General features: G+C 38.8%; 1 protein-coding gene across 2 annotated transcripts in view; it reads left to right on the forward strand.

Moving 5' to 3' along the window:
- The window catches only part of LOC127622873 (inositol 1,4,5-trisphosphate receptor type 2-like), a 110,362-nt gene that overhangs the window by 20,730 nt on the left and 72,192 nt on the right, over positions 1 to 17,440 (forward strand). For both annotated transcript variants that reach the window (XM_052096993.1, XM_052096992.1), the window contains exons 16-36: positions 168 to 340; positions 557 to 676; positions 867 to 1,049; positions 1,711 to 1,962; positions 2,098 to 2,245; positions 3,486 to 3,633; positions 4,736 to 4,923; positions 5,168 to 5,285; positions 5,425 to 5,476; positions 5,744 to 5,912; positions 6,493 to 6,660; positions 7,028 to 7,117; positions 7,348 to 7,473; positions 7,866 to 7,988; positions 8,153 to 8,353; positions 8,732 to 8,983; positions 11,404 to 11,529; positions 11,720 to 11,848; positions 12,235 to 12,355; positions 14,251 to 14,432; positions 15,667 to 15,806. In XM_052096993.1, the coding sequence (XP_051952953.1) occupies positions 168 to 340; positions 557 to 676; positions 867 to 1,049; positions 1,711 to 1,962; positions 2,098 to 2,245; positions 3,486 to 3,633; positions 4,736 to 4,923; positions 5,168 to 5,285; positions 5,425 to 5,476; positions 5,744 to 5,912; positions 6,493 to 6,660; positions 7,028 to 7,117; positions 7,348 to 7,473; positions 7,866 to 7,988; positions 8,153 to 8,353; positions 8,732 to 8,983; positions 11,404 to 11,529; positions 11,720 to 11,848; positions 12,235 to 12,355; positions 14,251 to 14,432; positions 15,667 to 15,806 (3,209 nt within the window). The remainder of the gene's footprint in view (positions 1 to 167; positions 341 to 556; positions 677 to 866; positions 1,050 to 1,710; positions 1,963 to 2,097; positions 2,246 to 3,485; positions 3,634 to 4,735; positions 4,924 to 5,167; positions 5,286 to 5,424; positions 5,477 to 5,743; positions 5,913 to 6,492; positions 6,661 to 7,027; positions 7,118 to 7,347; positions 7,474 to 7,865; positions 7,989 to 8,152; positions 8,354 to 8,731; positions 8,984 to 11,403; positions 11,530 to 11,719; positions 11,849 to 12,234; positions 12,356 to 14,250; positions 14,433 to 15,666; positions 15,807 to 17,440) is intronic.

Raw genomic sequence — 17,440 nt, forward strand, 5'->3', positions numbered from 1 at the left:
ATCCGTCCATCTATTAATAGGCCTAGCATTCCCACATAAACTCCATCCATCCATCCACATTCCCACCTAAACTCCCATTCATCCATCCACATGCCTACCTAAACATCCATCCGTCTGTCCCACCCTCCCTCTAACTAATATATGTATCCTGCTCATCTTTCTCCCAGGAGTATATAGCCAAGAAATTTTCCATCATGCAAGCTCAAATTGGTTATGAGATCCTGGCAGAGGACACAATCACTGCTCTCCTGCACAACAACCGCATGTTGTTAGAGAAGCACATCACCGCATGCGAGATTGAGACCTTTGTCAAACTTCTGCGCAGGAACCGAGAGCCCAGGTGTGTCCCAGAGATTTAGACATCTAGTTACATGGTTGGAAAGAGTGCAAGGGCAGCCATTGCATGTTTGATACCACACAGTGCTTTACATTTTTTTTTTTACTTTGTAATCCCCAAGAGAACATGATTCTTTTTGCGCTTATTGTTTATAATACAATACTAGTTTTCACATCCATTAGTGCACATTAACTGCATTTGTTTCGTGTGTTTTCCAAGGTTTCTAGATTACTTGTCTGACCTCTGTGTCTCCAACAAAATGGCAATTCCTGTCACTCAGGAGCTGATCTGCAAATTCATGCTGAACCCCTCTAATGCAGACATTCTCATCCAGACCAAGTAAGAGCTGAACAGAGAGTTGCATCCTTACAAGTTATGAGCGTACTGATATTAACTTGGAATGTCTCATAGTTACCGACAGAAACTGCAATAACTGTTTAATGTTTAATAACTGTTTAACTGCAATAACTGTTGCAATAACATTTTTCATTGATGATAAGGTATATGAAGAGATTATTTGTTTCTATAGACTGATCCCACACATGGAGAGCTCTCTGGAGTCATCTCTAATGCAGGAGGATGTTGATGATGAAGAGGTGTGGCTGTACTGGATCGATGGTCACACAGACCCTCATGGGAAGTCCATCCGCCACCTGGCCCAGGACGCCAAGGATGGACAAAAGATGGATACTGACATCATCACCTACTACAGGTGAGAGTTTATTGACATCATCACCTACTACTGGCATGGTTCCCATAGTAATTGAAAACCTGGAAATATCAGGGAATTGTGTTTTTCAGTCATGGCAATTAAAATCTCAAGCTAAAGATCAGTATGTTCTCTCTCTCTCTCTCTGTGTATATATGTGTGTGTGTGTGTGTGTGTGTGTATATATATATATATATATATATATATATATATATATATATATATATATATATATATATATATATATATATATATATATATATATACACAATTTATCAGTAAATCACAAATGCATGCAAAGGTCATGAAAAAGTCATGGAAATGTATTGGTACAGGTGAAGCATAGCAAGATGCATGGAAGCATAACATTTTTTTCTTTCTTCAGTTTTAACTTCTGTACTATTCTAGCTACTATTGAAACCTGGCAGTGAGATACTGCTGATATTTTTGGCATTTGCATGACAAATTGGTTATGTTCCTCATTTGTGAGTCACTTATAAGTATCTGCTAATTGTAAATATAAGATCCCTATCAATTTCAGCCAGTTTTTGGCTTGCCATCACAAGCCTCTGAATATAAATTTTAATTTGGCTGTATGTGTATACAATGTGCAAATATGAATGTGAATACAGCAGTGTGAAGTGCCCAATCCCTTCTTTTGCAGGTGCCAACTTAATCTCTTCGCTAAAATGTGCCTTGACCGGCAGTATCTGGCCATTAATCAGATTTCCATTCAGCTGCCGGTAGATCTGATCTTACGCTGCATGTTTGATGACTGTCTTCCCTACAACATGCGGGCCTCATTTTGTCGGCTAATGCTGCACATGCACGTGGACCGGGACCCACAGGAGGCCGTGGTGCCTGTTCGCTATGCACGCCTCTGGACTGAGATACCCTCCAAGATCTCTGTCAATGAGTAAGAAAGTCATATGATTTGTATTTTTATTTTATTTTTATGGGGTGAACTATTCCTTTAACATACATGGTTTTACAGTATTTTTAAAACTGCTTTGTGTTGTCTAGCTTTTCTGAATATGAATCTGATTCACAGATATGAATATGAGTTCAGAGACATGTCCAGAGAGGAGATGAAGAAGAAGTTTGCCCCTACTATGCGGTTTGTGGATGAATACCTCAAAGATGTGGTCAGTCAGAATTACCCATTTGGAGACACCGAGAAGAATGAACTGACCCTCGAGGTGAGGTCACTATAGAGAGGTAGTGTACCACTCTATTAGTGGTGCTTGTTAAAGCAAGCATCACTATTACTTCTGCGCATACTTGGGGTTAGTGATTTAAATGGTTAGTTCATCCAAAAATGAAAGTTCTCTCATTATTTACTCACCATTATGCCATCCCAGATGTGTATGGCATGTCATCTGTTGAACACAAAGAAGATTTTTAGAAGAATATTTTAGCTCTTTTGGTCCATACAATGCAAGTGAATGGGTGCCAAAATATTTAAGCTCCAAAATCCACATAAGGGCAACATACAAGTACTCCTGACAACTCCGATGGTTAAATCCATTTCTTCTGAAGCGATATGATACTTTCACTTTCTCTTTCCTTTGTTTTTTTTTATTCACATTCTTCGTGCATATCACCCACTACTGGGCAGGGAGGAGAATTTTTGACAAAAAAAAGACAAAATATTGATCTGTTTCTTACCTACTCCTATCATTTTGTGCCTGAACGCATGGATTTAACCATGGGGGTCATATTGAGTACTTTTATTCTCCCTTTATGTAGATTTTGTAGCTTAAAAATTTTGCCACCCATTAACTTGAGGACCAACAGAGCTAAAATATTATTTTAAAAATCTTTACGTGTGTTCAGTCATATACCATCTGTGATGCGTACATAAATAATCCCTCAAATTTTGCGGCTTGTAGAGTAGAGATTTTAGAAACTGTCAGACTTCAATTTTGCCTGATGGCCGGTTAAGCTGGCAAAAAAACTTCCATAGATGCATTAAAACAGGAAAACTAACCTTATCTGTAAACCATAATATCATAGAGGCTTTGTGGTGGGCTGTTTTGACCTGGGCCAGTAAACAACCACCCAGGACCCCCTAGCACCCTGGGGGGTGCCCTGGCAACCACCAAAAACACCTTAGCAACTACATTGCATCATGCTGAAAACCAGTTGAAACAGCTTAGCAACCATATAGTAACACTTCTAAAGACCCTAGCATCATGGAAGTGACTTTTGCTCATGCAATTACCACACACATTTTCTTGTGTATGTTTGTTGTTTGGCTACAGTTTAGTTGTGTCTTTGTGCCAGGTTTTTCTTAAAATATTATGTTATGTGTCCAGATGTAAGAGCAGATTGGCTCAATCAGCTTAACTGAACTCTAAATGATTCATTTTTCAACTCTTTGAATTTGAAGGTTTTTTTGTGTGTGTGTGTCTGTCTCTGTCTCTGTCTATATCGCAGGTGGTCCACCTGGCACGTAACCTTGTCTACTTTGGCTTCTATAGCTTTAATGAGCTGTTGTGCCTCACGCGCACCCTACTGGCCATCCTTGATATTGTCCAGCCCACTTTCACATTTTTGTCCAAACTTGGCAAGAGTCTTGAAGGAGGTGAGACCCTGAGGCAGAGAACAACTTGCTTTACCCCCCACATTTTGGGCAATTTTAATTCTTTATGATGTCTCACAGTCCCTCTGTTCCAAAATCAAGTTAATTGTCTTGAGGCCTACTGCCTACATAGGCAGCTGCCTTCTAAGGTAGCATTCTATCCTTCCCCATTAGCATCTAATTTTGAAAGTTCTACATATGCAACATCTCTGCGTGCTACAAAAATTATGGCCTTCTTGGTAGAATCGTCTTGCAATGGTTTAAATAGTGTTTGACATTAGTATGTTGCTAAGCTAACTGTGCTAAGCTAACAGTGTGATATCAGAGGTTATTTAGCAGAGACAAGTCACTTCTATTAAAATGTCAGTCAGTCAACAGCTGTAGAAAGGAAGTCCCGCCTTCAGGTAAAACAGCCAATCACCTTTTAGATACAGACGTCGCCTATAAATCAACTCGAGAATGCGAATGCGCATTAGCTATACAAGCTGGAAAAATTTCATTTTTTCTTGCGTAAACTGAGGTAAAGAAGCACAATTTATGATACCAGTGTAGTCCGATTTTACTGTTGATTTGAAATGTGTTCTTTGATCGTAATCTTGACCAAAGGTTTTTGGAGATTTCGGTCATTCCCCATTCAAGAATGAAGGAGCTGCACAGGCATGCCGCTTGTTTACATAGAAAAATAGCTCCCCGGGAGTGTTCCAAAGATGGCCGACGTGTAAACTGACTTGCTAAAAAGACATTGACATACTCTTAATAAGCATCAAAATATGTAGTTCTCCCAAATATTGGGTAAGATACACCAAACTGAACTATTCTAACTAATTACGCAGAATTTCTTTTTTTATATACTTTTCAGAATTCAAGTGAATTGAGAACAATTAGGTTTTTTAGGAGGCAGCATAATTAAAGGGAGAGTTCAACCAAAATTGAAAATCTGTCTGCCTCCGTAGGCAGCTCACTAGGTTTTGGAACAGAGCAAATATTTTTACAGAATTCTCTAGAAGCAAGTAAAGCTATCTGGTTTTGTATTTAATCTCTAGAAACATGATTGAATGTCTTTTAGAAACTGCCTCACTTTAAGCTGTCTGTTTTTTCTGTGTAGGTAATAATGTCATGCGTAGCATCCATGGTATGGGAGAGATGGTGACTCAGATGGTCCTGAGCAGAGGCTCAATGATACCCCACATTCTCCCCGATGCTCGGCCAATCCACGGCAAGCAAATCAGTCTCTCTGACAACGAGGATGTCATGGTGATGGACACCAAGCTAAGGATTATTGAGATTCTGCAGGTGATGTTCTCTTGGATATGCTTGACAATCACAGCCAAATATGATGGATTGACAGAGACAGATGAGATATGAAACATATGTAACAAAATGTTTTAGTTACACTTCACACAACTCCAGTTTGCGTCCTTCACACTTACAACCATGTAATATATAAAAAAAGAAGTCTCTGATAATAAATGATGGCATAATTTTTTATTTGTTGAAATCATAATTATTTTTAACATTTTATCTTTTCCTTTTATAGTTCATTCTGAATGTACTTCTCGATTACCGCATCACCTACCTGCTGTCTATCTATAAAAAAGAGTTTGGTGAACAGACTTTGGACAGTTCTGTCTCTGTGGATGTCCCAGTCATATCTGGTGAGAGTTTCATGACATAATGAATCAAGTCCACCATACGATGCAGTTCATGGGTTTATTCATTGGGGTTTATTCAAGTCAAAGGATGTTTCCTGGATGTGTTTGTATATTTTGCAATTTCTCTGTTGCACTTTTGCAGAACCAAACATAGAAGAGATTGCAGAGAAAGCTGAGAATATGTTTTCTGGAAGGTGAGGGAATTATACTTTGCATTTCGTTTTCTGTTGGTAGATTTGTGATTGGTGTTTAAAGGTGTCATATACAGACATTTAATGTTACTTAACGTTTACATTTTTCAAACTCTCTGTGACAGTTAAATTAAAGGGAGCATTTTTTGCTGCTGTGCCTTTTGAAGACTTGTAAATAAATGCTTTCTTTTATTATTGCCTTTATCAGTCAGTGATAAAGGGGTTATGATAATAAGTTTGTGTGCCTTTTGGGACTTTGTGTGTTTACAGTGTTAAGGATAGGAACACGGTGGACCTTGATGATGAAGGTGGCCAGACGTTTCTGCGTGTGTTAATTCATCTCATCATGCAAGACTATCCTCCGCTGGTTTCCGGCTCTCTGCAGCTCATCTTCAAACACTTCAGCCAGAGAACTGAAGTTCTTCAGGCCTTCAAACAGGTCTCATTTTCACTCATTACTGTTCTTTTCAATGGATGGACACTGGCACAGATTTAGACCGATATCAGGCCAATTGATTATCAAATATTTGGCCATTATGAGATTACTGCAAGTTTGTTGAGAACAATTTCCACTTGGGACAATTAACAAAATTCAACATTTTAGAGTGTACAATTTCAGTTTTCAAAAATTCTGTGTGAATATACAGTACCTGTCTAATGTTTGGGCACCTCAACTCTTTAATCATTACTATCAATCAACCTTTATTTTTACAGACTCTTGGTCCATTCAGAAGGCACAGACATAACATGCAACAATACATAAATCAAAAACATATACAAAAAGATAAAAAAGATACAAAGATAAAGGAGAACAAAAAAAAAACAAAAAAAAAAAAAGTTTCACATTTTCAAATAGTAGTAATCTGTCTCTAAAACATTTTCAAGCATGCTTCGACTAGTTCATTTCTAGGTTTGTTGTAAATCCTGTGTTTGTGACATTGTTCTTCAGGCATGTCATGTGTTTACATGAGCCACTACTAAATTTGAGCTTGAAAGACATGACTGAGTTGTTTTTGCAGGTCCAGTTGCTGGTTTCCGGGCAGGACGTGGAGAACTATAAGCAGATTAAGGCAAACCTGGACCAGCTGCGTCTAACAGTAGAGAAGTCAGAGCTGTGGGTCGAGAAGAGTGGAGTTTACGGCAATGAAGACATCGCTGAAAATCAGAACAAAGAGCAGAACTTGGAGGTGTGCCCCTGCTGGCAGGGAAAAGAGACTGCAATCGTACTACTATACCATAATGCAACAAACTTGTGCATTTGAAATTGAAGTATAGAGAATAGATGGATAACGTTAATTTGTAAAGCTTTTTGATGTAGCAATATTTTTTATTAAAATAATAAAATAATATTTTATATTCAACACATTTGTATGTTTATTCCTTTATATATTCTGTATATATCTATGTAGTGCATTTCATACATTCAAGGACACTTTGGAAGAGCATATAGAAAAAAACTAAAAGAAAGGAAAAAATATTGCTATAGAATTCAGTAATGAGCAGTGGGGAAAAACTGACCTGTCTAAACTGTGGTATGTTGTTTCTGGTGTACAGGAAGTGGGTATCTTGAGTCCAGTGCAGGATGGGAACAATAAACCTCAAATAGACAGCAACAAAGCCAACAACTACAAAATTGTAAAAGAGGTGAGTACGGTCGTCACATTCTCACTTTTCAGCAACATGTCCAAAATTGATCCCCCCTTGCATAACAAGTGCATAATATTCAACCCAAGCCACATCAGCATGTTTTTTTTATTGTTCAGGTTGTTTATTTTGTGCATTTTCAACATCCTTGATTTTCAGAATGTAGTAATGCTAATGGTAGCAGGTAAGATCTTTTTGTGATTCTGTGTGGGTTGTTTATGGATACACAGATCCTGCTAATTCTCAGTAAACTCTGCTACCCCGCTAAGAAGAGTCGCATGCAACAGCAGAGGCTCCTGAAGAACATGGGCGCTCACACCGTAGTGCTTGATCTGCTCCAGATCCCATATGAGAAGGTGAGTGGACCTTCCTTTACCACTCAAGTAAACTAGTTCACATATGTGGATCCATGATGGATTCCACAACCAAGTACTGACAAATCAGATCAGACATACAAAGAATATAAGATCATTTTACCTGCCAAACTTGCTCCATCATTCCTCCATGGATATTTGCCTTTCAGTTTTTGTTTGTTGATTAGTACAGAATAAGACCAGGAATGTGTTTAAAATGTGTGATTTTAAACCCATTCCTGGTCTTATTCTGCTCTAATCATCAGTTCACGTTATTTTAAAGATAAAGAAACAATTTCTAACCTTTACACAGAAGAGAGAATAACCATGTCTATTTTAAAATTGCTTTGGAGAAGAATCTATATCTTTCTAAACTTTGTCTACTCAATCCTTAGGGTGATGAGAAGATGGATGAGATCATGACTCTGGCCCACACATTTCTCCAGAACTTCTGCAGAGATAACCCTCAGAACCAGACTCTGCTGCATAAACATCTAAACCTCTTCCTCACACCCGGGGTGCGTTCAACTAGGGAGTCTCATTTTGATAAATTATTTCACACTGAAGTCATTGTTAATCAGCATTACATGTCCTTGAAATTAATAATAGATGTAGGTATTTGATGTTGAAAATTGATAATATCTGGGTATATTTCATTTGATTCTGTCTCTGCTTCTCTTAGCTTCTGGAGGCAAAGACAATGTGCTACATCTTCAGGAACAACTACCACCTGTGCAATGAAATCAGCGACCGCGTGGTGCATCATTTCGTGCACTGCATCGAAACCCACGGCCGCCATGTGCAGTACCTGCGCTTTCTCCAGACCATCGTCAAGGCCGATGGCAAATACGTGAAGGAGTGTCAGTGCAAAGTCATGAATGAGGTGAAAAGGACACACTGTATTAACTATTGCCCAAAAGTCCCTGCATGGCCATAAATGCGAAAATACACACTTTTTCAAATGTAAAGCCTCAAGGCATAAAATGTATATGTGTAAACATGATTTTAGTGAGATAAAATCAGGTTTTTAACAGATTAAAGGGATCACCACTGTTATGTTGTCATGACAACACACATTAATAATCGTTAAGTCTCATGGATATTCTTTTGATACAGAATGTATTTTAATGCCTATGGACTGGCCCCATTCACTACCATTGTCAGTGCCTTTCTGTCACCGTGATTTTAGTCCCTGAAATAGTGTGTATAGAGCTGAAATAAGCATTGCGTCTTTCCTCTGTGTTTTTGTGTCGGGCTGTAGCTGGTTAATGGAGGGGAAGATGTGCTGATTTTCTACAATGACCGTGCCTCCCTACCTGTGCTACTGAATATGATGAGGTCTGAACGGGAACGCAATGATGAGAATGGGGCTCTGGCATACCACATCACTCTGGTGGAGCTGCTGGCAGCGTGCACAGAGGGCAAAAATGTTGAAACTGAGCTCAAGTGCAACTCACTTCTGCCTCTGGATGACATCGTCAAGGTGGTCATTCATGAAGATTGCGTTCCAGAGGTGATTATGCATTAGAATCAGCCACAAAAGTAATAATGTTCTCTCAATCATGTCATCGTAAAGAAATCGAGTAGCTGTTTGTTTGTTATTTACTGCTTTTATATAAGCCAGCTGCCAGTAGTAAACTATTCACAGTACTGTGCAGAAGTTTTAGGCAGTTGTTAAAAATGTTGTATAGTGAGGATAAAAAAAAAAAGAAAATATTGCCATGAAAATGTTTTATTTATAAATTAACTTCATACAAGGTACCGTAAACAGAAGAACTAAATCAATATTTGGTGTGATCAACATATGCTTTTAAAATTGCACCAATTTTACACTTTCACACAGTTTTCAAGGTTGTTGGCAGATAGGATGTTCCAAGCATCTTGGAGAATTTGCCACAGTTCTTCTGTCTATTTAGACTGTCTCAATTACTTCTGTCTCTTCATATAATCCCATACGGACTCAATGATGTTGAGATCCGGGCTCTGTGGGGACCATCTGTTCAGGACTCATTGTTCTACTTTTCTATTTGCAAATGGAATGTGTGGAAATCTATTGATATTTCCTATTGACACACTAAAGTAGAAGATAATAACCATCTTTAGATAAATAATTTTTTAAATGGCTAATGTGACTTGCACAGTACCTTTTTAATAAAATGTATTTAATAATGAAAAACATGAACATTGATTTGCATGTTACAATGTGTTACAAAAAAACAAAACAAAATCAACAATAGTAGTCAAGAAAGACTTGTGCACTATAGTCCAAGTCTTCTGAAGTCAGATCAATTTGTGTGATGAACAGACCACAGTTTAAGTCAGTTAAGTGAATACATTTTGGGTGTGTGTGTGTGTGTATATATATATATATATATATATATATATACACACACACACACACACACACATACACACACACACACACACACACACACACACACACACACACTAGACCATATATATATATATATATACACTCACCTAAAGGATTATTAGGAACACCGTACTAATACTGTGTTTGACCCCCTTTCCCCTTCAGAACTGCCTTAATTCTACGTGGCATTGATTCAACAAGGTGCTGAAAGCATTCTTTAGAAATGTTGGCCCATATTGATAGGATAGCATCTTGCAGTTGATGGAGATTTGTGTGATGCACATCCAGGGCACGAAGCTCCCGTTCCACCACATCCCAAAGATGCTCTACTGGGTTGAGATCTGGTGACTGTGGGGGCCATTTTAGTACAGTGAACTCATTGTCATGTTCAAGAAACCAATTTGAAATGATTCAAGCTTTGTGACATGGTGCATTATCCTGCTGGAAGTAGCCATCAGAGGATGGGTACACGGTGGCCATAAAGGGATGGACATGGTCAGAAACAATGCTCAGGTAGGCCGTGGCATTTAAACGATGCCCAATTGGCACTAAGGGGCCTAAAGTGTGCCAAGAAAACATCCCCCACACCATTACACCACCACCACCAGCCTGCACAGTGGTAACAAGGCATGATGGATCCATGTTCTCATTCTGTTTACGCCAAATTCTGACTCTACCATCTGAATGTCTCAACAGAAATCGAGACTCATCAGACCAGGCAACATTTTTCCAGTCTTCAACTGTCCAATTTTGGTGAGCTCTTGCAAATTGTAGCCTCTTTTTCCTATTTGTAGTGGAGATGAGTGGTACCCGGTGGGGTCTTCTGCTGTTGTAGCCCATCCGCCTCAAGGTTGTGTGTGTTGTGGCTTCACAAATGCTTTGCTGCATACCTCGGTTGTAACGAGTGGTTTTTTCAGGCAAAGTTGCTCTTCTATCAGCTTGAATCAGTCGGCCCATTCTCCTCTGACCTCTAGCATCAACAAGGCATTTTCGCCTACAGGACTGCCGCATACTGGATGTTTTTCCCTTTTCACACCATTCTTTGAAAAACCTAGAAATGGTTGTGCGTGAAAATCCCAGTAACTGAGCAGATTGTGAAATACTCAGACCGGCCCGTCTGGCACCAACAACCATGCCACGCTCAAAATTGCTTAAATCACCTTTCTTTCCCATTCTGACATTCAGTTTGGAGTTCAGGAGATTGTCTTGACCAGGACCACACCCCTAAATGCATTGAAGCAACTGCCATGTGATTGGTTGATTAGATAATTGCATTAATGAGAAATTGAACAGGTGTTCCTAATAAGCCTTTTGGTGAGTGTGTGTATATATATATATATATATATACACACAAGAGCCCAGATCATATATATATACACACACACACAATAGCCCGGATATATATACACAAGAGCCCAGATCACATACATGCATATATATATTTATATATACTGTATATGGTACTCCATGATATATGTCCAAAAACATGGTAAAACTCAACCTTTTTTACTAAGTGAAACCAGCTACCTACCTATTTGACATTTGTTTTTCTTCAACAGATAAAAATAGCATATGTAAATTTTGTAAACCACTGCTACGTGGACACTGAGGTGGAGATGAAGGAAATCTACACTAGCCATCACATTTGGAAGCTCTTTGACAATTTCCTCGCAGACATGGCCACGGTGAGCCCATTTCTAGAACAACTCTCTCTCTCTTCCTCACTCACAACTGAGGATTTATGAGGTGTTGCATTGAGGCTTGTACACAAGGTTATACAGCCCTGTTTAGATCATCTATGACTGATTTGTGCTAGCTGTGTGGGTGCTGAGCATTCTGAACTGTTCTGAATTGTGAACTGTCATGTTGTTGTAGGTGTGCAATAGCACAACAGACAGGAAGCATGCTGACGCATGCCTGGAGAAATACGTCACTGATACCATCATAGCCATCGTCAAGGGCTTCTTTGGCTCCCAGTTTTCTGTCAGCAACTCAAACCTGCAGGTAGAGGGAGAAACATTCATTCATGAGTCTCACACTGGGTCCAAGTCATGACCGATTAGTTTGTTAGTTGGTAGTTAGTATGACATTTATTTGTATTGCTTGCATACATCGAGTGTCAGACTGTCATTCTTACAGATTGATGTGCATCATGTACTATGTTGCATTTCTAAAACAGTTGCTGGTGAGTAACTGTATTAGATTTATTTGCCAAACCCAGTTTTTTGCTATTGTTTGGTGCGATTGTTAGATTTGGACCTTGGTTTCACTTCTCACTTCTATCATTAGGTCCTGCATCATTCCGCATCTCTCCTTTCTGAATCAGTCATTATATGAATGTGGTTTTGCCTATGCTGTATGACTGTGAGATTTATATCTCTGTGTATCAGGCCCATCAACCTATTTTCATTAAGCTGTTACAGTCAGCCTGCAGAATCTACAACTGCAGCTGGCTCAACTCCCTGGAGAAGACCAACATTGAGGGTTGCATCAAAACCCTTGCTGATGTGGGTAGGTTTCCTTTCTGTCACAATGAGACCTTAAGCCAAATATAAGGCTGTCATTTTCTGGAGGGTTTTGGCTTGCAGAATAAACGCCTGCCTGTCGTGATGTATAGTCATTTCATCTTTTTGACCTATCATGTTGGTCTGCAGTTCCACATTAGTAGTTTCACTATGACTAAGGAAACACTGCTTCCTGTTTATTTATTTATTTCTTCTTGATATTGGACATTCTACTTCAAACTATAGGCCTATGCAGACCAAATTCAAAGCAAAAATATACACAATGCCAGTGTTTCTTATTGTTTTGCCAGTTGAGTAGCGCCACTGACGTGCTGGATCATGGAAACATGACCAAAAGCTCATATTTCATTGTTCAGTCAGTTTTGTTCAGAGTCCAAAGGGGAAAAAAAACAGACTGCTCACAGTAAAAAACTTAAGGTATGTCACAGGATGATTTGTCCATCCAGGTGTGAACAGCTGCATTGGAATCCGTTGTTTCTGTTCAAAATCAACGAACATTGCACTGAACATTCAGTGTTGGTTTGAATAGGCCTTTAGGAATTTAAAGGATGGGCACATAAATCACTTTGCACATAATAACTTGATTAATATTTTGGGATGAATTCACTAAACAGCTGCATCACTTTTTTGTGTGGTATTTTGGCACAAATCTTTTTTTTTGTGATTGGTGCCTGTATTGGAGTGGTGGTGCAATGCTGTACAGACCCAGCAAAGTATTCTGGATCACAGTAGTCTGCTGTATACTCACAACCAAACCATGCAAATTGCAGCACAGATTTTTTTTGGCCATATTTGCACCATTACCTGATTTGTATAGTTTGTATAATCAGGTGCTAAAACAAAACCAATATTGTGTGCAAATAAACGAGGCCAACAGAGAGTGCAATTGATTTTTAGTCAGAAATTCATTATATACCGCGAAATATCTGGCCATTTGGAGACGTTCCATTTTAAGAAATTCTAATTAATAAATTCAAAGCTAACTGTAGTCATAAATAGTCAAATTATGGTAACAATTTACAAAAAGATTGTATTTTTTTAACATTAGTTAATGCATCAGTTACTATATTAGTTGAGGGGATAGTTCACCCAAAAATTTAAATTGTCTAATTTACTCCCCCTCATGCCATCCCAGATGTGTATGACTTTCTTCTGCTAAACACAAAGATTTTCAGAATAATATTTCTGCTCTGTAGGTCCCCACAGTGCAAGTTATCAGGTACCAACATTTTTAAGCTTCAGAAAGCACATAATGGCAGCATAAAATTAATCCATAAAACTCCAGTGGTTAAATCCATATCTTCAGAAGTGATGTGATTGGGTGTGGCAATATTTAAATCCTTTATTTACTATTAATGCTCCTCACTGCCCAGTAGGTGGTGGTATGGACAAAGAATGCAAATCAACAAAAACAAAAGAAGAAGAATGTGAAAGTGGAGATTTATAGTAAAAAAGGGCTTAAATATTGATCTGTTTCTCACCCGAACCTATCATATTGCTTCTAAAGACATTGATTTAACTACTGAAGTTGTTTAACTACTGTACTGCAGAGGAAAAAATGTCATAAACATCCGGGATGGCATGAGGTTGAGAAAACGATGAGAGAATTTAATTTTTTTTTGGTGAACTATTACTTAAACATGAACTAAAAATGAACAGTTGTGTTTTATCAATTGATATTAACCAAGATTAATAAGTACTGTTAAAAATATTGTTCATTGTTAGTTCTTACCTATTGTAATTAGAACCTTTTTTGTAAAGTGCATATATTCCCTATTATGTTTTTTAAAATTTTTTATATTTTTTTTCTGGAAATACATTACTGAGTGTAAACTCACCTAGTAGCCTGTCATAACACTGTCCTCACTGTTACCCTCCAAGCGAAGAACCGAGCCATCCCCATTCCAGTGGACCTGGATGGTTTGATCAATGCCCTGTTTCAGAAGACACACTCCAACATGGTGCAGCGTGCAGCTAAAGACTGGAGGAAGTCAGCCCGCGCTCGCCCCCGCAAAGAGCCCTTAGGGACCCTTGATTATAAGAACATCATTGAGAAGCTTCAGGTAATGTGTATTTTTCATATTCAAAACTGTAATTGTAAAAGGAGCTCAGCTGATTGCTTTCCACAAGGAAAATCAATGAGATCTGGGCTGGTAACTAAAAGGATTGCAGATTCGAACTCAACAAGGGGTGATCCTTGAGGTATTAACATTCAGGGGTCCCTTAAAATTGCGATATTGTAGAACTGGGCTATATCATCGATTTCTCTTTTGTTGCCTAAGATGTGCATATGTGCTACTGACAACATTTCTGTAACAACTGTGGTGATAATTTTTTACATCTGTAGATTTTACTGCACACCACACAACTAAGCAATTTATTTAAATACATTAGATTGAAAAAGACACATTCGGGAGCCTTGGTAGCTCAGCGAGTAAAGACTGTGACTACCACCCCTGGAGTCACGAGTTTGAATCCAGCCTGTGCTGAGTGACTCCAGCTAGGTTTCCTAAGCAACCAAATTGGCCCGGTTGCTAGGGAGGGTAGAGTCACATGGGATAACCTCCTCGTGGTTGCCATAATGTAGTTCTTACTCTCGGTGCGACGCGTGGTGAGTTGTGCGTGGATGCTGAGGAGAATAGTGTCAAGCCTACACACGCGCAATGTCTCTGTGGTAGCGTGCTCAACAAGCCATGTGATAAAATGTGCGGATTGACGGTTTCAGACTTTGAGGCAACTGAGATTCATCCTCTGCAAAGTCGCTATCATATGCTCACATAAATGGTGCGATCCATGTTTTACAAAGCAGTGCAACTAAACTACCGCCAGAAAAGCTTAAACGTGTGCTCTGGTCTGGACAACTGATGATGGCTGAATGCTGTTGCACCTGAGGTTATTTAGCAGAAACGGGCCACTTCTATTTAAATGAATTGGAGAAATTGGAATGCTCAACCAAGGGGCTCTTAGTGCCCAACGGTCAACGGATGTTGAAAGGAAGTCCTGCCTTACAGTTAAACGAGCCAGTCACCTTTTAGAAACAGACATTGCCTATCAGTCAACTTGAGAACGTGCATGCGCATTAGCAATACAAGCTGGGACATTTTTTTTGTGTGTAATATGAAGTAAAGAATCACAATTTATGATACCAGTATTGTCAGATTTGATTGCTGATTTGAAATGTGTTCTTTGACCATAATCTTGACATACTGTCATGGGTAAATACCTTTATGTGAATGGTATTCAAAACATCTTTTGAATTTGATGTGTGATCAGATAATGTGTGTGTTTTGTTTCTAGAGAGTCATTGCCTATCTAGAGGAGCAGTTCAGTCCACGGGTACAGGCTGAGTTCTCTGTATTAGTAGACGTGCTACACAGCCCTGAATTGCTGTTTCCCCAGTCAGCACAGCTCAGTGAGAATGGAGCCTTCATGTCCAAGTGAGACACACACCCACATCAAACAAATTAAAACCGTGCGTCATCTGCAATGAATATATTAAACTAGTCCAATTGCTAGTCCACCAAGGGAGTGTTATCAATAAATGCAAACAATACAAAATATGTCATAAACTGTCTTTACTGTTTGTATACCTGTACAAATTGCTTTCAAACATGACAACATTGACAAAAGTTAATTTAAGTGTAATCCAAAACACGTACATGCGTCAGAAGCTGTGTTCCCTTGATTAGTTTACCAGCGGCATCATATATGTTCTGAGAACTATTTTTCTCTGAATGTGCTTGAGGTTCGCCAAGTCTTATAAAAGCAATTTCCTGAGTCTGATGCTGCAAGCTATACGTCTAAAATCACACTCTGTAACAGCTTTGCTTGTGCAAGTCTACAAGGCTAAGTTTTATAATAATACTTCTATTTTCCCTTTTCTTAAAAATTGAAGGGACAGTTCACCCAAAATATATATATATATACACCGATCAGCCACAACATTAAAACCACCTACCTAAAATTGTGTTGGCCTCCCTCGTGCCACCAAAACAGCGCTAACCTGCATCTCAGAATAGCATTCTGAGATTATATTCTTCTCACCACAATTGTACAGAGCGGTAGTTCGAACCAGTCTGGTCATTCTCTGTTGACCTCTCTCATCAACAAGGCGTTTCCATCTGCAGAACTGCTGCTTACTGGATGTTTTTTGTTCTTAGCACCATTCTGAGTAAATTCTAGAGACTGTTGTGTGAAAATGCCAGGAGTTCAGCAGTTACAGAAACACTCAAACCAGCCCGCCTGGCACCAACAATCATCCATGCAATTTCTAATTCAGACAATCATGTGGCAACAGTGCAATGCATAAAATCATGCATATATGGGTCAGGAGCTTCAGTTAATGTTCACATCAACCATCAGAATGGGGGAAAAATGTGATCTCAGTGATTTGGAGCGTGGCATTTTTGTTGGGGTCAGATGACGTTGGTGCATGAGGGGGACCTCCACAATATTAGGCAGGTGGTTTTAATGTTGTGGCTGATCGGTGTGTGTGTGTGTGTATATATATATATTAGGGCTGTCAGTAGATTAAACATTTTTGTCACGATAGAACAAAATACAGTATGTACAAAAATGCTTTATTAACATTTTCCAAACTCTACAGTATAAAGACTGAAATTCACTAAAATAGCTCCAATTCGAGTAACATTAAACATTTCCCAATGTCTAACTGGGATGTTGACATATTGAAAGAACTATTAATTGCAATGCGCAGTAAACTCTAATTTACTATTAGTTACTATTATTAATCAGTCGGCAGGCTGTCTTTTCACTTTAGATTTGGAATGCACTTGATTCGTTTCGGGTCGTCCAGCGCTGCGTTGAACACCATAAAACGCTTATCATATTCTGCTTTTAGTGGTCGCACTTCCAATATAAATATAATTCATCCGAATAGTCCATTGATCATTGACACCTCAAAAGCTCAGTGGCAACGGGTACAGAGTTTAAATTTATATGAAATATGAGTGAAGCGTCAACAGTGAGATAAACTAGCTGCACAGCAGGCTTGTAAGAATCGACATGCTTATGTGATTAAATGTTGACTTAAAAAAGACGCGTGAAGGAC

This window comes from Xyrauchen texanus, chromosome 29 (assembly GCF_025860055.1).
Source record: "Xyrauchen texanus isolate HMW12.3.18 chromosome 29, RBS_HiC_50CHRs, whole genome shotgun sequence".
NCBI classification, from domain to species: Eukaryota; Metazoa; Chordata; class Actinopteri; order Cypriniformes; family Catostomidae; genus Xyrauchen; species Xyrauchen texanus.